We start from the raw sequence: 23,258 nt of genomic DNA, 5'->3' as shown, positions 1-23,258 counted from the left end.
CAGTCAGCTCAAGGTCTTATTTTTGCTGACTGTACAGAGCTTCTCCATCTTTGGCTGCAAAGAACATAATTAGTCTGATTTCAGCATTGACCATCTGGTGATATCCAGATGGCCAATACTGAGTCATTTCTTGGGTTGTTGGAAAATGGTGTTTGCTATGACCAGTGTGTTCTTTTGTTTGCCCTGATTCATTTTGGACTCCAAGTCCAAACTTGCCTGTTAATCTGGGTGTCTCTTGACTTCCTGGTTTTGCATTCCAATCCCCTATGATGAAAAGGACATCTTTTTTGGTGTTAGTTCTACAAGGTCTTATAAGTCTTCATGGAACCGGTCAACTTCAGCTTCTTCAGTATCAGTGGTTGGGACATAGACTTGGATTACTGTAATGCTGTATGGTTTGCCTTGGAAATGAACTGAGATCATTCTGTCATTTTTGAGGTTGCACCCAAGTACTGCATTTCAGACTCTTTTGTTGATTATAAGGGCTACTCCATTTCTTCTAAGGATTCTCGCCCACAGCAGTAGATACAGCAGTCATCTGAATTAAATTCATCCATTTCCATCCATTTTAGTTCATCTTGCTACCTCCTGCTTGATCACATTCACTTTACCTTGATTCATGGAACTAACATTCCAGATTCTTATGCAATACTGTTCTTTACAGCATCAGACTTTACCTTCACTACCAGGCACATCCACGACAAATTCTTTATCTACATCCTACAAAATTTTATATGCTGTATTTTTATTAGTATTCAGTTAAAATATTTCCAACCTTATGATTTTTTCCCCTTACATTTTAATTTGGAAGGATGCTACTTAATTTTCAAATACTTTGGACTTTTCTAAGTATTTAATTAATAATTTATAATTTAATTCTGCTTGGTCAGGAAACATTCTTTGTTAAGATTTCAATTTTCTGAAATGCATTTATTTGTTTCATGACTCAGCATATGGTATTAATATATCTTAGTGAATGTTGTACCTAGTGTGAAAGGAATGTATATTCTCCCACAGATCAGGGTTTATTTCTCTACAAATCAACAGGTTGTCGACAGATTTGTTCAGAAATTCTATTTCGTTAGAGATTTTTTCTTTAGTTGTTCTGTCAATTATTAGGGGGAGGGATGTTAACGGAGAAGGCAATGGCAACCCACTCCAGTACTCTTGCCTGGAAAATCCCATGGACAGAGGAGCCTGGTAGGCTGCAGTCCATGGGGTCGAGAAGTGTCAGACATGACTGAGCGACTTCACTTTCACTTTCTTGCATTGGAGAAGGAAATGGCAACCCACTCCAGTGTTCTTGCCTGGAGAATCCCAGGGATGGCGGAGCCTGGTGGGCTGCCTTCTATGGGGTCGCACAGAGTCGGACACAACTGAAGTGACTTAGCAGGGATGTTAAAAATCTCTGATTATGAATGTGGATTTGTCTTTCTCTCCCTCTATCAGTTTTTGCTTCATATGTTTGATCTTTTATTATTATGCAAATACACAGTTGTATTTAAGAGATTTTCCTAGTGAATTTTTCTTATCATTATAAAATTTTCCTTTTTATTTCTAGTAGCAATCCTAAAAGATGATGCTGTTAAAGTGCTGCACTCAATATACCAGCTAAATTGGAAAACTCAGTAATGGCCACAGGACTGAAAAAGGTCAGTTTTCATTCCAATCTCAAAGAAGGGCAATGCCAAAGAATGCTCAAACTACATACAATTGAACTCATTTCACGTGTTAGCAGGTAATGCTCACAATCCTTCAAGTTAGGCTTCAACAGTATTTAAACCAAGAATTTCCAGATGTCCAGGCTGGATTTAGAAAAAGCAAAGGAACCAGAGATCAAATTGCCAACATCTACTGGATCACAGAAAAAACAAGAGAATTACAGAAAAACATCTATTTCTGCTTTATTGATTAAGCTACAGCTTTTGAATGAGTGGATCACAACAAAATGGAAAATTCTTCAAGAGATGGGAATACCAGACCACCTTACCTGCCTCCTGTCAACAAGGAACACAATGGGACATGGAACAACGGAATGGTTCTGAAATGGGAAAGGATTACGTCAAGGCTGTATATTGTCACCCTGCTTATTTAACTTCCATGCGGAGTACATCATGCAAAATGTTGGGCTGGATGAAGCAAGAGCTGGAATCAAGATTGCCAGGAGAAATATCAATAACCTCAGATATGCAGATGACACCACCCTTATGGCAGAAAATGAAGAAGAACTAAAGAGCCTCTTGATAAAAGTGAAAGAGGAGAGTAAAAAAGTTGGCTTAAAGCTCAACATTCAGAAAACTAAGATCATGGCATCCAGTCCCATCACTTCATGGCAAACAGATGGGGAAACACTGGAAACAGTGGCTGATTTTATTTTGGGGGGCTCCAAAATCACTGCAGATGGTGACTGCAGCCATGAAATTAAAGACGCTTATTCCTTGGAAGAAAAGTTATGACCAACCTAGAGAGCATATTCAAAAGCAGAGACATTACTTTGCCAACAAAGGTCCGTCTAGTCAAGGCTATGGTTTTTCCAGTGGTCATGTATAGATGTGAGAGTTGGACAATAAAGAAAGCTGAGCGCCGAAGAATTGATGCTTTTGAACCGTGGTGTTGGAGAAGACTCTTAAGAGTCCTTTGGACTGCAAAGAGATCCAACCAGTCCACTCTAAAGGAAATCAGTCCTGAATATTCATCGGAAGGACTGATGCTTAAGCTGAAACTCCAATATTTTGGCCACATGATGCAAAGAGCTGAATCTGTGGAAAAGACCCTGATGCTGGAAAAGATTGAAGGTGGGAGGAAAAGGGGACGACAGAGGATGAGATGGTTGGATGACATCACCAACTCAATGGACATGAGTTTTGAATAAACTCTGGGAGTTGGTGATGGACAGGAAGACCTGGCATGCTGCATGCAGTCCATGGGGTCACAAAGAGTTGGACATGACTAAGCGACTAAACTGAACTGAATCGTATGGACACGAGAGCTGGACCATAAAGAATGCTGAGTGCCAAAAATTGAAGCTTTCAAACTGTGGCACTGGAGAAGACTTTTGAGAGTCCCTTGAACTGCAAGATCAAATCAGTCAATCCTAAAGGAAATCAACTCTGAATATTCATTAGAAGGGCTGATACTGAAGCTGAAGCTCCAATATTTTGGCCACCTGATGAAAAGAGCTGACTTGGAAAAATACCCTGATGCAAAGATTGAGGGCAGGAGAAGAAGGGGACAGCAGAGAATGAGATGCTTGGATGGCATCATCCATTCAATGGACATGAGTTCTAAGCAAGCTCTGGGGGATAGTGATGGACAGGGAAATGTAACTTGCTGCAGTCCATGGGGTCGCAAAGAGTCAGGAGTGAGCAACTGAACAACAACAATAATCATCTTGATGTCTACTTTGTTTGTTACTAACATAGTTTATATAGCTTAAGACTAAGTACTGTTTAAACATGTTTTTAAAAATTTTTTTTATTTCAATCCATCTGTTTCTTTGTATTTAAAGTGTGTCTCTCTTAGCAGTATGTCATTATATATTGCTTTTTCAACTATTTTGATAATCTCTACTTTTTAATTGAAATGTTTCCTTCATTTAATATAAGAAATGTTAATGTTAGATATAGGGCCACTGTTTTCCTGTTTTCAATTAGTATTGTTTGCTTTTTGTTCCTCTGTTCCCTTCCTGCCTTCTTTAGGTTAAATGTTTTTTAGAATTTAATTTTTTGCAAGTAGCTTTTTAGGTATACATCTTTTTATTATTGTTTTAATATAATTGTTCTAGACATTGTAATCCTATCTTTAACTTATTAAAGTTAATATTGGACTATTTTATATAAAATATGGGAATCTTGCTTAGTATAGTTCCATTTTCCACTATCCTATCCTTCGCTTTATTACTGTTATATATATTAACATCTACAACATGTTTGAATCACTTTAATATAATGTTACAATTTCTGCCTTAAACAATTATGTCTCTTAAGAAAATTAAGAAAAAATATATTCAGTTTTTAGTATTTATCTAAATATAAAATTACATTCGGTTTTTAGTATTTATCTAAATAAATACTTTATTTATACATCTAGGGTACTTTTCACTCCCTTTTAGATACAGTTTTTCACCTGATGTAATTTCCTTTCAGTCTAAAGAAACTTCCTATAGTATTCATTACAGTGTAGGTCTGCTGTAAATGAATACTCTCAGTTTTCATATTTCTGAAAATGTTTATTTTTTCCCTGTGTTTTGATAGATAGTTTAGCTGGATGTAGAATTTAGCTTGAAAGCTTTCCCTCCAGCATTTAAAGCATTTGAAAGGCTTTCTGGCCTCTGATGTTTCTGATGAGAAGTCAACTAATAATGATATTACTGCTCTCCTATACATACATAATATACACATCTTAATATTATGTCTTTTCTCTAGATGTTTTCAAGATTTTATCTTTCGATTTCAGAAGGGTGTCTATGTGTGCTTGGTGCAGTTTTATTTTTATTTATCTTGTTTGGAGTTCCCTGAATTCTTAGATTTTTAGTTTATGCCTTCCCTCAAATTTTGGACAGTTTTATCCATTATTTCCTTAATTTTTTCCCTACCCCTCCACCCCATCTTCCTCTGCCTTACGATTCCTTACAGTATGCTACACATATATACATGTTACCTATGTATTCTAGTTCAGTTCAGTTCAGTTCAGTTGCTCAGTCATGTCCAACTCTTTGCGACCCCATGAACTGCAGCACGCCAGGCCTCCCTGACCATCACCAACTCCAGGAGTTCAGTCAGACTCACATCCATCGAGTCAGTGATACCATCCAGCCATCTCATCCTCTGTCGTCCCCTTCTCCTCCTGCCCCCAATCCCTCCCAGCATCAGAATCTTTTCTAATGAGTCAACTCTTCGCATGAGGTGGCCAAAGTACTGGAGTTTCAGCTTTAGCATCATTCCTTCCAAAGAAATCCCAGGGCTGATCTCCTTCAGAATGGACTGGTTGGATCTCCTTGCAGTCCAAGGGACTCTCAAGAGTCTTCTCCAACACTGTTAATCCATTTAACAATATCCCTTTAGTTCACTGAATCTTTATTCACTTTTATTATTTTTCTGTTCTTAAAACTGGACACTTTATATTGATAAATCCAAGTTCCCTGGGTCTTCTGCCACCTCCAGTTTGCCATTAAGCCCATTCAGTTATTTCTTATTTCAAGTCATTGATCTTTTCAGTTCAAGAATTTCCATTTGATTGTTTTATTATTGTTTCTATTTCTCTGTTAAGATTCTCCATCTGTTAATTAAATTTCCTTTACATCCTTGAATATATTTATAATAGCTGCTTTAAATTCTTTGTTTGCTAATATTAACCTCTGGATAGTCTAAGGATCTGCTTCCATTGGTTGCTTTAATTTTGAATATGGCTTTTCATTTTTTTCTTTTTTTCTGGTCTAATTTTTATTGTATACTAGATATTGAGGATGATACATCATAGAAATTCATGATTTTTTATGTTCCTCTGAAGTATGTTGATTTTCATACTTGCAGGCAGTTAACTTGGCTGGACTGAAACATCAACCTCTTTCAACTGAAGTGGGCAGCACCCAAAACCTTAGATCAGTTCAGTTCTTTCATCTTCTAATGGCTGCTTTCTGCCAGGCAACTTGTGGTCTCTTACCTATATATGGAGTTTAGCTGACAGTTAAGGATTTGTGTGAATCTTACACATAGAATTTAAAGATTATCCCTCTGTGCTACTTTTCTTTCTGAGACTTCCACATAATTCTCCCACCACTCTACCAACCCAGAACTTTGCTTTCCAAAACCCCTATTAACATGGTTGTTTTCTGCCATCCCATGCCATATGACTATAAAATGCCCTCATCTGTATCTAATCTTTTTAATCTATTGTGGTTTTAAAGTATGTTCACAAATTCTTTCAGACTCCTTTTTTTGAGAAGTGAAACTTAATGCCACTTCCATTGAGTATAGGCTGAACCTGTGGTCTTATTTCTAATAAACTGAAAATATGATGGAAGCAATACTATTTGAATTCTGAGACTAAGTCACAAAAGGCACTGCTGCTACTTTTTCCTTAGTCTCTCTCATCACTTACTCTGGGGGAAATCATGATTTTTCACAAAAGCAGCCTGTGTTGGTCTGTGTGGGAAGCCATAACATATCACAGATCAGGTGATTTAAATAGACATTTATTTTCTCACAGTTCTGGAGGTTGGAAGTCTAAAATCAAGGTGCCAGCAGGGTTGGTACTTCTGAGAACTCTTCTGGCTTGCAGGATGCTGCCTTCTTATTGTGTACTCACACAACCTTCCTGCTGTGTGTTAGAGAGAGAGAACGTGCTCTAGTGTCTCTTCCACGTCTTAGAAGGACACCAATCCTATCAGCAATGTTTTGTAGTTTCCAGTTTATTCTTATTTTATTATTTTTGATGTAATTATACATGGAATTATTTTCTTAATTTCCTTTGATATTACAGCGTTCACTGTAGTGTATAAAAATGTCTTCATCAAATTTGAATGTCACTTTTTACAGTTTCCTGCTCTCTGAAGAAAATTTCAATTTTGTCTTCCGTTTTTTAAACATAATAAGCATAGTTGCTTCATAACCTGTTTCTGGTCATTCAGATACCTGAGGTCTTTGCAACTCTACTTTTGTTGGTTTATGTTCATAGTACCCTGTTCCCTTGTGTGCATGGTTACTTTTGGCTGACTTCTGCTTGATGTCCTTGAGAACTTACAGGCAGGAATTCTAAGATAAAGATGTCTTTATCCACAGGATTTGCTGTTTCTTCCAGGCATGTACACGAAATACAGTATATTGCTAATTTACAATAAATTCACAGTTTGAAGTTTTTTGGATCACCCAGACAACATGCTTTAGGCTGAAATCTATGTGAGAGCTGTCTTGAGCCACAACTTCTTGGCGATAGGTTTTATTGCTTTTCTTTTTATCCCCTGCTCCACTAAGCATCAAGACAACGTTCCTTGAATTCCCCTAGACATGAGTTTATCTCTGGTTCATACTCCTATTAGTTGCCCATGCTTTCATAGGCCAAACTCTTGGGTTCCTTCTCACCCTATAATTATACCCAGAACCAAACTGCAGATTGTTAAGATGCCCTTGGGGTTAAAAGCTGCTTTAAAGCTCTAGAAATCCATTCACCTGTTTTTCTACTTTCCCTTTGATTTTGGTCTCATCGTTTTCTATCATGTTACCTCTGATGCTTTTAAGGATCAGAGGTAGTTTTACTTATATTCAGCAGAGGAGTTGATCCAAATAACCAAGCTCATTATTATCAGAAAATCCAGCAGTCATCTTTAAAAAAAAAAAAAAAAACAACCCTCCCTGCACTTCACACACGCTACCACCCTATCTCTTTTTTTTCCTCCCTACTCAAACTTCTTAAGATAGTTGTCTATATATTCTATAATCACTTCCATCTCCCATTCACTCTACATGCTAGTCCAAATTTGGCTTCTACCATCAATACTCCTTTCAAAACCATTCTAAGGTCAGCTATGAGCTCCATGCTGTCATTTTCAGTGGATATTCATTATATTTGATCTCTTAAGCAGAATTTGGGAAAGGCTGTCATTCTTTTCTTGTTAAAACACTTTCTTGATATTCATGATATCACAATGTTGTTGTTTAGTTGCTAAGTTGCATCCAACTCTTTTGCCACCCCATGGACTAGCCTGCCAGGCTCCTCTGTTTATGGGGTTGTCCACACAAGAATACTGGAGCAGGTTTCTTCTCCAGGTTGTGTTCCCAACCCAAGGATCAAACCTGCATTTCCTACATTGGCAGGTGGTTTCTTTACCACTGAGCTACCTTGGGAAGCCTCCATACTTTTGGTTTTATTCATATCTCTGACTGTTCTTAACTGATCTGGGAATTAGTTGCAAAGGGATTTAATAGTAAATGCTCTATATTCCGATCTTCCCTTGCCTTTAAGAAATCATCTATGAAATCATAATAAACAAAATAGAAAAAGGCACCACAATCCACATTATAATAGTATTATGGTATTTATCATGACATAGTTATATCTGAAGGAGAAGGCAATGGCACCCCACTCCAGTACTCCTAGCTGGAAAATCCCATGAACAGAGGAGGTCTGGTAGGCTGCAGTCCATGGGGTCGCTAGGAGTCGGACACGACTGAGCGACTTCACTTTAACTTTTTACTTTCATGCATTGGAGAAGGAAATGGCAACCCACTCCAGTGTTCTTGCTTGGAGAATCCCAGGGATGGGGGAGCCTGGTGGGCTGCCGTCTATGGAGTCGCACAGAGTAGGACACGACTGAAGCGACTTAGCAGCAGCAGCAGCAGCAGCAGCAACAGAGTTTTCGTGATCATGTAGGAGAAACTCCAGGGACACCTGGGCTTTCTTAAGACAGATGCGACTATTCGTGTCTCCTCTCTGACCTTTTTAAAATGTAGTGGGGCAGAATACTTAAATTGGATTACACTTGGCTTAAAACTGATGGTCTGTTTCTCATAAATAGTGCGGCAGTAAGATTTCCACAATTTAGGTGTGAAAGGTTTCCTTCAGCGACAAACCTTAAGTCTTTCTCAAATTTTGATAAAACGGCGTTCCCCTAGAACTCATTTACATTTCTTTTCAATCCTGACAGAGACGGACGCAAAATTTAGCTCTTACTGAGAACAAATGTTAGAACCTAACTCCCGTAGGAACACCGCTGGGGAAGCCTTTAGGGTGCCCCAAAGTCACCGGAGTCCGATATTCCCACCTGCATGGTGTTCCGCCTCACTTCGGGCCGGGACTTCTGGCTCCGACGTCCCTTCAAAGCGGTAATGGAACCCACTGCGGTCCTGGCGGTTCCCACCGCCCCGCAGGAAGGGAGCGGGGAGAACAAACGCCTAGGACGCACTGCGCCCGGGCGCAGCTCTGTTGCCAGGCAACGCTGAGGCGTGGCCTAGCTTTGGGTCCTGACGCACCTGGTCTTGGGCATTTGCCCCGAGGTGCTTCTTCTGTTCGAAATACTGGTGCTGGCATTCCTCCCATCCTTCTCTCCGCCACCACCAAATTAATGCGTTGTGTCCGAGCCTCCGGCATCCTTCAATCCCTGAATCCTGTCTGTCTTCACTGGGAAGTAAGAAAATCTTGGGGAGAAAAACCCTTCAGAGTTCTTAACCCGGGACCCATAGTTTATATTTGGATGGACTTAAGCGCTTGAGGGCTTGAGCCCCAGCCCTCAATACACACATAATTTTGTTGTATATGTGCATTTGGGGGGTATATTTCAGGACGAGAGCTTTCATCAGATTCTCAAATGATTCTCCTCCATCTTAAAAATCCATTGCTTTTAGGCAGGAAGCTCAGTCCTTAGGTAGGAAACCTAGATAGTTTGGTTCCTTGGTGTTTCAATTAAGGAAAGGAACTGCGAGCTGCCAGGAACATGAGAAAAACAGATGCTATTGCCAAACATGGTTATACCCATAATCACAAAGATGTGAAAAGATATGAAAAAGAAGAAAAAGTGGTTTTAGTGACAATTTTAAACTCTGGCTCAGCTTTGGACCACTCCATCTGTAGTGTCCAGTTAATACAAATTCTGCACTCCTAATAAGATATGCAGATGACACCACCCTTATGGCAGAAAGTGAAGAGGAACTAAAAAGCCTCTTGATGAAAGTGAAAGAGGAGAGTGAAAAAGTTGGCTTAAAGCTCAACATTCAGAAAACTAAGATCATGGCATCTGGTCCCATCACTTCATGGGAAATAGATGGTGAAACAGTGGAAACCGTGTCAGACTTTATTTTTGGGGGCCCCAAAATCACTGCAGATGGTGCTTGCAGCCATGAAATTAAAAGACGCTCACTCCTTGGAAGGAAAGTTATGACCAACCTAGATAGTATATTGAAAAGCAGAGACATTACTTTGCCAACAAAGGTTCGTCTAGTTAAGGCTATGGTTTTCCAGTGGTCATGTATGGATGTGAGAGTTGGACTGTGAAGAAGGCTGAGTGCCGAAGAATTGATGCTTTTGAACTGTGGTGTTGGAGAAGACTCTTGAGAGTCCCTTGGACTGCAAGGAGAACCAACCAGTCCATTCTGAAGGAGATCAGCCCTGGGATTTCTTTGGAAGGACTGATGCTGAAGCTGAAACTCCAATACTTTGGCCACCTCATGCAAAGAGTTGACTCATTGGAAAAGACTCTGATGTTGGGAGGGATTGGGGGCAGGAGAAGAAGGGGACGACAGAGGATGAGATGGCTGGATGGCATCACCGACTCGATGGACATGGGTTTGAGTGAACTCTGGGAGCTGGCGATGGACAGGGAGGCCTGGTGTGCTGTGATTCATGGGTTGCAAAGAGTCGGACAAGTCTGAGCGACTAAACTGAACTGAACTGAATGGCCCATAAGTGTTTTGTTATATTTTCTTCTTTTTCTTATTCCCTGCCTCCTCCTCCCCTCTCCACGTTCTTTTTCCCACCTTCCTCCCTCCTTCTTTCTCTCCTCCTCTTCTTTTTACTATCATGAGAGCACCTCCAAACATTAAGTGGCCTTAAGTTTCACTAGATTTCCAAGAGGCCCTGGGAGCTGCTTGAATTAGCCATCAACTCCCTTTCTTATTCTGACCCTCCCAAATCCAGGCTAGTTGAATTACTGTGCATAACACTAGCTCAGGTTGCCCTGTACATTTGGGGCTTTAGAGCTCATTCCTTAGCAAGTTAAGTACTATGGACCCTGCTCAGGCCCTAGACAGGCACTGGTTCTCTGTCTTGGCGGGGGATGGTTTCTTTATCCCTTCAAGTTCCATCAGCCCAATAAAGAAGCCAAAGCTGAGATAGAGCATAAGCTTTGTTCAGTGGCCAAAGAATGGAGAAGCGGGGACTAAGTTCACAGATTAAATCCCTCTCCTTATCTTGCTCAGATAAGGAGAGGGGTTTAATTTTAAAGAGTAATGACAAAGGGAGGAGGAGTGAGGCTAATGATGGGAAGGCATATGCATTAGTCTTCTGGGGTACGGAGTGCCACTCTTTTTTATCCTTTTTGGTTCTTAATGTCAGGTCTTGGCCATCAGAAGTTGTGTCATTTAATATGATAATATGGTAAAATCAATGTATAATGAGATGCAGAGTCTCTTGGAGGTCAGATCTGTGAACATCTTGGTCCCAGCTGGTTGCATCTGGTTTTTGTTTGTAGCTTCTTTATTATCTCTGGAGCCTTTAGTTTAAAGATTTATATTAACTCTTGCTAAAGGTGGGGGTTGGCAGGTTTTGAGCAAAGACCTAGAGCAGCTCTGGCAACACTCTAGGTCTCAAGTTCCCGTCTTGTCAAGTCAATTCATTTTTTAAAGAAGATATTTTTTGTTCTCTTCTGCTCCTTCTTTATTATGTTTTTCCCATGGATTGACAAGAAGTGAAATTCAGGGACTCTGTTAGTAAAAGGCATGATTTAAGCTATAATCAGTGGTCATCATCAGTAAGACAAAAGTTTATTAGATACTCTGAAGAATGCAAGACCTAATCCTACCCACACAGAGAGCCAGGCTTCTCTAATCAGTTAGCAACCTGCCAGTAGAGAAGACAGTTATCCAAGAGGCCAGATCAGAAGGGGAAACCCAGGAAAACTGAAGGGAGATAATCTCAACATCCACGTGACATTAGTTGTGCCCACTAAACACTGATTTGATGTAAAAAGTTCACCCACTGTGTTCATGATTCTCTACTAGTAAGAGTGTATTCTTTCTGGTAATGGACGAGGCTGGTTGCCTTTTAGATGCTGCAGGGTGAAACAACTAGATAACTAATAAGGACCTACTGTATAGCACAGAGAACTCTACAAAATACTCTGTAATAACCTATATGGGAAAAGAATCTTTACAAAAGTGGATATATGTATATGTGCTGCTACTGCTAAGTCGCTTCAGTCGTGTCCGACTCTGTGCGACCCCATAGATGGCAGCCCACCAGGCTTCCCCGTCCCTGGGATTCTCCATGAAAGAACACTGGAGTGGGTTGCCATTTCCTTCTCCAATGCATGAAAGCGAAAAGTGAAAGTGAAGTCGCTCAGTCGTGTCCGACTCTAGCCACCACATGGACTGCAGCCCACCAGGCTCCCCTGTCCATGGGATTTTCCAGGTAAAAGTACTGGAGTGGGGTGCCATTGCCTTCTCCCATATGTATATGTGTATAACTGGTTTACTTTGCTGTACAGTAGAAACTAACACAACATTGTATATCAACTTTTTTCCAATAAAAAAATTTAAACAAATAAACTTAATACTACTAAGTGGTAGAAAAAGCTGGCTCTTGACATGTTTGCAGCAATCAGACTATTTTATGGTGTATAAATAAAATTTTGCATATTGGGCTATTGGATTAATCATGGCCAAATCCTCCAACTAGTAATAGTTTTAGTTGGCATGCACATTCTAAGATTGCTAGCTTTTTGACATTCTGGTATTTTTTAGCCTCTGGTATTTTGTTGCTGATGAAATCCAAACAGAAAAAATTAAAATAGCTCCTTAAAACTCAACTCTACTAAGTGTCTTACATAAAAATAACTAAAGAGCATTGTATATGAGTAGCATCAACAGCTTCAAGAATCTAGGGAACATAATTATTTACAGCTTTATTATACACGATTTATCATTAAACACTAAGAAAAAATATTTTAAGATGCTTCTTTAATTTTCAATAAATTAAACATTTACAATCTCAGTCAAACTTTTACTAAGAATGTTTACAACACAGGGATTCTCAAACTTGTTAAACTTAGCAAGGATTGTTTTTCAGAAGAAAAGAAAAAAGTCAGTACATTTTATATCCCATAGCGTTGATTCTGCAGAATATAGCTGGTGTTCTGTTTAAAAAGAAAAGAAAAGTTTAAGTACAAATGGGTATATGAATGTATACATATACAAGTCTATATATACTGCCTTTAGTATAGAGATCTCTATAAATGGGCTTCCCAGGTGGCTCAGATGGTAAAGTGTCTGCCTGCAATGCGGGAGACCCGAATTCGATCCCTGGATTGGGAAGATCCCCTGGAGAAGGAAATGGCAACCCACTCCAGTACTCTTGCCTGGAAAATTCCATGGATGAAGGAGCCTGGTAGCCTACAGTCCATGGGGTCACAAAGAGTTGGACACGACTGAGCAACTTCACTCACTTTCACACTGAGTTTGGTGTTAAAATCAGACACTTTTCCCACTTAGTATTAAATTTTTGTGTTCACATTTTATAATGTCTCAACATTTGTAATATTATAAAAGATATTTCTTTTTCATTAACTCTTTGTTCTAGTTCCTTGAAACAAGTAAAAATTAGGAATGTTTGCTCATATTCTTGATGTAACATAAGCCTTTGCTGAAACATGAGTTAATACCAAACATAGTTGATTCAAGTTCATAAGTATGTCCCATGAGCACATGAAATTTTTTCTTCACTTTTCCAATATTTGTATCTTTTATTTTTTTTCTTGTCTAACTGAATTGGCTATGGCATTAAGAACTACATGAAATAAAAGGAGACAGAGCATCCTTGTTTTGTTTCTGATGTTAATAGAAATACTCCAAAATGTTTTACTATCAAGCTTTCTACTGACTTTGTTTGAAACCATTATATAAATATTGTTAATTTCTTTTCTAATTTCTTTCTATAGGATCTTCTTTGAAAACATCAGAAATGTATGTGGCACTTTACCAAAGTATCTATAGGCATACCTCAGAGACACTGCAGGTTTGGTTCCAGCGACTATCTCAGTGAAAAAAGTCACAAATTTTTTGGTCTCCTGGTGCATGTAAAAGTTATGTTTATACTATACAATAGTTAAGTGTGCAATAGCATCATGTCCAAAAAAACCCAATGCACATACCTCAATTTAAAAATACTTTATTGCTAAAAATTGCTAACCACTATCTGAGCCTTCACCGAGTCATAATCTCTTTGCTGGTGGAGGGTCTTGCCTCCATGTTGATAGCTGCTGTAGTCACTGAAGGCTGTGGTGGCTGTGGCATTTTTAAAAAATAGAATAGCAATGAAGTTTGCCACATTGATTGACTCTTCCTTTCAGGAACAATTTCTCTGTAGCAAACAATGCTGTTTGACAGCATTTTATTCATAGTAGCACTTCCTTCGAAACTGAATTGTATCTCAGGGAATAGGGAAACCCAACAAGAGGGAGAGTGGCAGTGGAATCGCTGGTCAGTGGAGCAGTCAGAACACACACAACATTTATCAACTAACTTTGCCACCTTACATGGATCTGGATCATGGCACCCCCCGAAACAATTACAATAGTAGGATCAAAAGTTAAAGTGAAAGTGAAGTCGCTCAGTTGTGTCCGACTCTTTGCGACCCCATGGACTGTAAAAAATAGAGTGATGATGAAAAAGGTTTGAAGTATTATAAGGATTGCCAAAATGAGACATAACACATGAATTAAGCAAATGCCATTGGAAAAAAATTCACTGATAAACTTGCTCTACACAGAGTTGCCACAAACCTTCAAATTGTAAAAAATATATCTGTGAGGTGCAGTAAAGCAAAGTGCAATAAAACGGAGGTATGCCTGTACTGAATTGATTACATAATTTTTATTTTAAAGGTGAAAATATTTTCATGCACTTCCTAATGTTAAACCATCTTAGTTGATGCAATGAACTTCAGTTCAGTTCAGTTCAGTTCAGTCGCTCAGTCGTGTCCGACTCTTTGTGACCCCGTGAATCGCAGCACGCCAGGCCTCCCTGTCCATCACCAACCCCCGGGGTTCACTCAAACTCATGTGCATCGAGTCGGTGATGCCATCCAGCCATCTCATCCTCTGTCGTCCCCTTCTCCTCCTGCCCCCAATCCCTTCCAGCATCAGAGTCTTTTCCAATGAGTCAACTCTTTGCATGAGGTGGCCAAAGTACTGGAGTTTCAGCTTTAGCATCATTCCTTCCAAAGAACACCCAGGGCTGATCTCCTTTAGAATGGACCAATTGGATCTCCTTGCAGTCCAAGGGACTCTCAAGAGTCTTCTCCAACACCACAGGTCAAAAGCATCAATTCTTCGGCGTTCAGCTTTCTTCACAGTCCAACTCTCGCATCCATACATGACCACTGGAAAAACCATAACCTTGACTAAACGGACCTTTGTTGGCAAAGTGATGTCTCTGCTTTTCAATATGCTATCTAGGTTATGGGATTATATAATTCTTTCAATATATTGCTGAATACTATTTTCTGTATTTTTTAATGTTTGCATTGATATTTATAAATAAAATTGGCCTACAGTTTCCTTTCTTATACTAACTTTGTAAGGTTTTGGTATTAGTATTTGCTGACTTCATAAAAGTATTTGAAATTTTTCTTCCTTCTCTGAGCTGGGAAATCCAAAATTTATTGACCTAGTACCTTGAGTGGAGAGTTCCCAGATAATGTTCTCAATTTTTCCCCCACAAAGTCATCAGTCTAGTTAGATTTTTTTTCTTTTTTCTGAGGTCAATTTTGGTAGCAGCTAATTTGTTATACAACCTCCATTTTATCTAGGTTTTCAAACTGATAGCCACAGTGATTTGCAAAGTACTTTTATGATTCCCATTACTTTTATATCTGTTTTAATTTCTCTCTTTTCATTTGTGTTTTTGTATATTTATGGCTTCTTTCTTTTTCACTGATTATCAGGCTAGGAAAATTAGGAGAGTGTATTACATATTTTATTAAAAAATCAGATTTTTGGTCTATTTACAAGTTCTTGTATTTTACCATTTTATAATCAATTAATTTCATCTTCCATTTTATAATTCTTCCTTTGCTTTCCTGAGGTTTACCTCATTGTTGTTTTTGACTTATTGACTTAAATTCCTAATTTGCTCACTCTTTCTTGCTTCAGTTCAGTTCAGTCACTCAGTCGTGTCTGACTCTTTGCAACCCCATGGACTGCAGTACACCAGGCCTCCCTGTTCTTCACCAACTCATGGAGTTTACTCAAACTCATGTCCATTGAGTTGGTGATGCCATCCAACCATTTCATCCTCTGTTTTCCCCTTCTCCTCCCTCTCTCAATCTTTCCCAGCATCAGGGTCTTTTCAAATGAATCAGTTCTTCGCATCAGGTGGCCAAAGTATTAGAGTTTCAGCTTCAGCATCAGTCCTTCCAATGAATATTCAGGACTGATTTCCTTTAGAATGGACTGGTTGGGTCTCCTTGCAGTCCAAGAGACTCTCAAGAGTCTTCTCCAATACCACAGTTCAAAAGCATCAATTCTTTGGTGCTCAGCTTTTTTAACAGTCCAACTCTCACATCCATGCATGACTAGTGGAAAAACCAAAGCTTTGAGTGGACAGAACTTTGTTGGCAAAGTAATGTCTCTGCTTTTTAATATGCACACCACTCTAGTACTGTTGCCTGGAAAATCCCATGGATGGAGGAGCCTGGTAGGCTGCAGTCCATGGGGTCGTGAAGAGTTGGACACAACTGAGCGACTTCACTTTCACTTTCCACTTTCATGCATTGGAGAAGGAAATGGCAACCCACTCCAGTGTTCTTGCCTGGAGAATCCCAGGGACGGAGAAGCCTGGTAGGCTGTAGTCCACGGGGTCGCACAGAGTCAGACACAACTGAAGCGACTTAACAGCAGCAGCAGGTTGGTCATAACTTTTCTTCCAAGGAGCAAGCGTCTTTTAATTTCATGGCTTTCTTGCTTGATAGTGCTTAACATCTTGAATTTTCCACAAAATATGGTTCTGTCAGAGTCCATAAGTTTTAACATGTGTGTTTTCATTACCTTCATTTTCTAGAAATTGTACAATTTTGGTGTTTTTTTTTAGTTAAAATATGTAATTTGATTTTTTGTTTCTATGAAAAATATTAAGACTTTTACATTCTTAGATAAATATGTACTCAAGGGTTGAGATTAAATTATATCAATGAAATATTTGCAAAAGTATGTTCAGCATAGAATCTGCATTTAGCATTACTTAAGTTAGTAGAATATTGTTTTATTTCTCTGGTGTAAATCTATCAGTGTGCATTTAATTTTAAAATGTATAGTATAATATGATTAACATATTTATTAAATATGTGTGGGGCCATTCAATAGCTACTAAGAATCTACTGTATCTCCAACACAGATATGGAAACTCTGGGAGTACCGAAGCAGAAGTCATGTTCTCCTGTCATTCCACATTTTTCTAGTTCTCTAAAGATGGTAAGCACAACTCTTAGAAAGAATCTTTGAATATAGGTTATTTGGAGGACAGAAAGGCATTCAGTCTGTAAGTTCTGGCCCACTATTGTGGATATTGATTACCAAAATAAATACACAACCTCTGACATATTCTACTTGTACAGTAAATGATGATTAGGTCAATGTCTGCAAAACTGATGATGACTATTGTGACATAGTGTGAGGCACATACAACATGGGCAAAGAAAATCTGGTCCTAAAATACTAGCATTTTCCATTATATGAAGTCCTCATAGCCTCTATCTTTGCAGTGTTTATATAGAATATTAATCTATACATTAATCAAATAATAGAAATATAGTGAGCATAGGTTAATTTGTGAAGATGTGAAAATGACAGAAATTTTCAAACTGAGTTGAATTGTGTACACATACCATTTTAAATGTAACCTTCTGATCTTCTTCCATTGCGTGGCTGGAAAATAGTAAGTTAGAAACAAAGCAATGTAACTGAGGAGGGAAGTTAATTTTCATAGAAAGCAGACTAATGATCTCAATGAGTGGTATTATTTCTTCCTTATCTATGTTTTCCTTATCTATTATTTTCCTCCTTCCTTCAGTCCATTCTCCTCCAATTTATTGTTAGAATTAGTTTCCAAAATGCAAATCTTACTATATAGCTCTGCTTAGACTTAATAATAATGTTGACATTCCTTAGCTAAATATTCCATTGGCTAATATTTCTTTAGCTCAATATTTCATTAGAACTTAAGGAGTAATATCGGGACTTCCCTAGTGGTCTAGTGGTTAAGATTCTGTGCTTCCACAGCTGAAGGCATGGGTTCAATCCCTGTTCACAGAACTAAGATCCTGAATGCCACGTGGTGCAGCCAAAAAAAAAAAAACTTACGGAGTAATACACCTTTGAGACACTTATTTCCTGCACATGAAACATTATGGAACTAAACTATGAAACAAGTGAATGCCATTTGGGGTATTTACTAACATGAATACTGGATTAGAGAAGAGATCAGAGATACCATAATATTAGAGCAATAAGTTGGTAACAGAAATGAATCTCAGACTGTAACCTTGATATCAAATATCTTGGGATAAACTTAAAAACAATTAAAACTTACAAGTTAATATAAATAAATGCACAGTGAAAATACTTTTCAATGCTGATATTGACTGAATTTTTAAAGAATTATAGTATATGCATACCCTGAATAAAAAGTATCTTCTACTTTGGCTTGCAATAGGACCTTGGAATTCTTCCTGGAAGAGAAAATGAGGATATTAAAAATCAAAAAGTAAAAGTAAGTGCCAATGCCTCTTGAGGATACAGTTATTTTCAACCACCATAATTAAATAAAGAAGGAATCAAGGATCTGGGTATATAATTCATATCATTAAGTAATTTTTCTATTTACACCTGAAGAACTTTCAGTGATACTAGCAGTAAGATCAGAGTGTTGTATATTAATCTAATTTCCTTAACAGTCAAACAGATTCTATATTCAGGAAATTTGTCAATTGTATGTATATTCATCAATAAGTAGGCAGAAGACATTTCATAGATAAGTAACTATATTTATAATCTCCTTTCAGCATTTTGTTAGAATAAAAAAATTTCTTTATAGTACATGTATGTGCTAACAAATGAACAGGCAAAAAATATAAAATAGAGCTGTGTCATAGCTAAAATACACAAATACAGGAATTGAAATTAAAATTGAGGGATAACTTTGGTAAACTATATTTTTATTCATTGAGACTTCAGAGGAAATTTTCCCCATATACTTATATTCACTGAAATGGTAATTTAAAAAAATAGGAACAAACTGATTATTGACAGTGGATATATTTTGAACTGTTTCTTTTTTCAAACATTTCATTTCAAACTTAATAGAAAAATATGTAACATTTTATGATTTCTATAGAGTTGGTTCTTGTAGCTTCCTATTTTAAAAAACTACTTATGTAAGTATCAGGACAGCAATCACTATGAAATTTGTCATCAAGACCCTTTTCAAATATTCCATAAACATAATCATATTTTTAGATTTTAAGAAATGTCCCTGACAGCTATTAAAATTTTGAAATCCTTGATTTATAACAAATGTATCTTAAATTCTGAACATTCTATACCTAATTCTCATCCTGACTATAAATCCCCTGCAAATTAATTTAAAGATGGAAAATTTTAATATTTAAAAATATAAATATAAAAACTATATATTTATTTGGTTATATAAGAACAGATATGTATTTTATATTAAGCAGATAATTATATTAAGCAGAGAAAGTATATTATATTAAGTATGTATATATAAAGTATATTATATTAAGCAGAGAAAAAGAAAGATAGGATAACATGTAAGTTAAAATGTGCCCAAATTTAAAGTTTTCAAACTCAGACACACAGTTCTTTTTAGTCTTATCATTGGCGATAGAACAGTATATAAAAGAATTTGGGAGGTAACACTAAAATCCATGTTGGGATGGAGGTGAGGATGTCCAGCAAAGAAAATGTAAGGAAAGTGTTTGACTTGACTAAAATCTGAAAATTCATTTTCTTTAAGAACCCAAAATATTTCACTATCAAAAATATGGTTTAAAATTCGGTGATTTAGGCCCAGAAAAGTCAATACTTAACTCTAATTTTTTTTTAATTCGTATTTTACTTTCTTTTCTCATAGATTCCTAGGAAACCTAGCTTGCTGTGAAATACTTTTAGGAGCTATCGTTTATCCAATAAGATATTACTACCAAGTTAGTAATATCTAACTTAGCAGCAGCAGCTTCAGTCGTGTCCGACTGTGTGCGACCCCATGGTTAGCAGCCCAGCAGGTTCCCCTGTCCCTGGGATTCTCCAGGCAAGAACACTGGAGTGGGTTGCTATTTCCTTCTCCAATGCATAAAAGTGAAAATATAGTCTCACTCAAGGTGGAACATTGAGACAAAGTACCAAACTGGCCACACTACTGAGTAGTTTTGATTTTGCAAATAATAACATTGAAATGTTGTAGTAAACTAATAATTTTGCTGGTGTGTTTTAAGAAACTGGATTTTTAAATTGTAATCTTACACTATTCATAAGTCAAGAAGACTCTTTAGAAAGTAAAAGTTAATTTAAAAAGCATATATCACTTCTAGAAAGTTGACAACTGATTTGATTTTTTCATGTTGGAAATTCTAAAATTTTAAGGGGCTACTCCAGTTCCTCTTCCATTTCTCAAAGTTGGCAGCAGTATTGTCTTCCATGATGGAAGCTTAGTTCAACCACGTGAAGAATTTATGGAGGCGATAGTGATCATAAAAATAAAATTTGAGGAATTTATGTGCTTAAATTGTATGCATTTTTTAAAGTATTTGAAAACTTTTGGTAGTAGAAGAATAAAATTAATATGGTACTTAAGAAAAATTTAACAATAAAATAATAGAAATATTCAAGATTAGATTACCAAGGGAACAGCATAGTGGAAAAAAATATTTCCCTAAACTAGAAGGCAAGAAATTGTTGTAATCTCTAATCCCACTCACTACTGTGATCTTGGGAAACTCCTTTAACTATTCTGAGTTGTTTTTCTTTTTGTAAACCAGGCATAACAATACTTATGTAAGTATCAACAGAATTGTCAAAAGAATAAAATGAGATCCCGTAAGACTGAAAACTATAATGTACCCCAACAATGGAAGGCATTACATAAGAACAATGCCTACAACCTTTCATCATTGAGAGAATTAGGATTCTTTTCAAAGGGCAGTAAAAATGTCAGAATTTCCAGTTTAAAAACATGTTAACTCAGTTATATTTACCTTAAACATAAGACACTGAATTGGGGCCATATTTTTGCTAATTGTGGGAAAAAACAAAATACCTACATTTAATTTCTGATGTATTTACTTCATAAACCTTATTCTTTCTAATGCTTTACTACCTGGATAGAAAGCTTGTCATTCAACCACATGTACACAGAGGAGTCAGTAAAGGTCCTTGATCTTTTCTCCTATTCCTATCTAATGACTCGATAGGAATGTCCTTTCTCTGCCATGTCCTTTCTCAAACCAAGAATGAATAGGTTTCCTCACTGGGAGGGGCTGGTCCTTGAAAGGAAGTCTAATCCAGGCTTTCTTCACTGCTCACAGCCTGAGTTAGAAGGGACTTATTATGGGGAGGGGACAGTTCTCCTCTTCCTGTGTGAAAATACTCCTGCAAACAAGTGCTCTTCTGTAGGCTACCTGGCTGTTACGTGAGGCTTATCCAGGAGATCTTACAAACCACCACCCCTAGGAATAAGCAGAAAGCGCTGCCCCACACAGAGTGGCGAAGCAAGCGTGCAGTTAGTTACATACGTCCAATCTGAACCTCTTCATTCTTCTCTCATGCAGTTGTGGGACGAGCTGCAGCAGCGGATGCAGGACAGACGACTGAGAGACACGAACACACACACGTGATGAGCACAGAGGCTTCTCAGCATTGGGCATAAAGACGGCTTCCTATCTATTTTTGTTATTACCCACTATCCTCGCTCCAGCCAAAAAAGAACAAGAAAGGTGTGACCTAAGACAGTCCTCTGTGAGCATTTCAAAGAGCCGTGGATAGTAAGCCAAGAGATGGAATAAAAGTTGGCAGTTCTGTGCTGGGAATCTCGATCATTCTGTTGATGAAGCTCTTTCCTGAGGGCCTGAACTCCATCACCAGCCAACAAGAGAAACACCTGCCTGTATCTTTGAAGAACAAAAAGCCACCTGTCTGCTTCCAGACTTACTAAGAATGGTCTGGGACAAATGAAACCAACTCTGTGAGAATCAGTTTTCCGTCATGAACACGTTCATCTGGAAGATTATACTATACACACATCTAGTAATCTTCTTTATAAAATACATATTTCATTTAAAACTGAACACGTGGAACAAGACAACAAGAGACACAAAAAATGCCAATGTGTCATTGATGGTGAAAAATGTGACTAAGATACATGTTCCCAAGATGTCAAGATGCCAAGCAGAAGAAAATGAAAGCACATTTGAGACATGTGGCTACCTGATACGGTTTCATTTTAAAGGCATTTCTTCAATGGAACCTTCTCACAAACATTAAATTAATTCATCAAACGGATTACTTTAAGCCACCTATAATGGTTACCTGTTAATCAGTTCAATGTGTATTTAGTTTAAAGCTCATATAACCTAACTTTCAACTCCTCACATGTAAGAGAAGTTGTTATTCAATGAGATAAATATTTAAAACTAAGTTTATAGTTACAATCACGTTCCTACAGGTAAACATATGTTTAAAATACACTATGTTCCTCATTCCATAAAATGGTCCATGATAGTGAGTCACAAGCTTAGAAAGAATATTATAGTCAATTAATTTTTAAGTATTCTAGATTGAAACACTGAAATAGGTTGGTTAGCACTTTATAAATCCATGCATACAGAAAGAAAACCACCACTACAGCCACACAGTTTAGAAGTGAAATGAATTAAAGTTATTGTTATCTGGCTAATCTGAGAGAGTAAATTCTCAAATTAAATACCTAGTTATAAATAAGGAGCTCTTAGGAATACAAGTCAATATTTCTGAAAAAGTAAAAGTGTTGGTAACTCAGTCATGTCCAACTCTTTGTGATCCCATGGACTGTAGCCCTCCAAGCTCCTCTGTCCATGGAATTTTCCAGGCAAGAATACTGGAGTGGATAACCATTCCCTTCTCCAGGGGATCTTCCTGACCCAGGGATCGAACCCAGGTCTCCCACACTGCGGGCAATAGTTACATTTTTGACAATCATCTTTTAAAATATTTCTTAAAATGACTTTGCATAAGTCTCCAAAAATCACTGCAGATGGTGATTTCAGCCATGAAATTAAAAGACGCTTACTCCTTGGAAAGAAAGTTATGACCAACCTAGACAGCATATTCAAAAGCAGAGACATTTCTTTGCCAACAAAGGTCCGTCTGGTCAAGGCTATGGTTTTTCCAGTAGTCATGTATGGATGTGAGAGTTGGACTGTGAAGAAAGCTGAGCACCAAAGAATTGATGCTTTTGAACTGTGGTGTTGGAGAAGACTCTTGAGAGTCCCTTGGACTGCAAGGA

At 37.7% G+C, this 23,258-nt stretch overlaps 2 protein-coding genes across 3 annotated transcripts in view; both read right to left on the bottom strand.

The window, feature by feature from the left end:
- The window catches only part of PDCL2 (phosducin-like 2), a 34,793-nt gene extending 25,899 nt beyond the window's left edge, over positions 1-8,894 (bottom strand). The window contains exon 1 of the mRNA XM_010859676.1: positions 8,759-8,894. Coding sequence (XP_010857978.1) covers positions 8,759-8,764 — 6 coding nt within the window. The 5' untranslated portion in view covers positions 8,765-8,894. The remainder of the gene's footprint in view (positions 1-8,758) is intronic.
- Positions 8,895-17,590: 8,696 nt separating this feature from the next.
- The window catches only part of NMU (neuromedin U), a 28,308-nt gene continuing 22,640 nt past the window's right edge, over positions 17,591-23,258 (bottom strand). For both annotated transcript variants that reach the window (XM_010859674.1, XM_010859675.1), the window contains 3 exons: positions 21,511-21,585; positions 18,376-18,429; positions 17,591-17,626 (listed from right to left, as the gene is read on the bottom strand). In XM_010859674.1, coding sequence (XP_010857976.1) covers positions 17,591-17,626; positions 18,376-18,429; positions 21,511-21,585 — 165 coding nt within the window. The remainder of the gene's footprint in view (positions 17,627-18,375; positions 18,430-21,510; positions 21,586-23,258) is intronic.

This window comes from Bison bison, unplaced genomic scaffold (genome assembly GCF_000754665.1).
Source record: "Bison bison bison isolate TAMUID 2011002044 unplaced genomic scaffold, Bison_UMD1.0 scf7180017864458, whole genome shotgun sequence".
Taxonomy (NCBI): Eukaryota; Metazoa; Chordata; class Mammalia; order Artiodactyla; family Bovidae; genus Bison; species Bison bison.
Note: the sequence above shows the minus strand (reverse complement) of the source record. Positions and strands in the feature narration are given on the sequence as shown.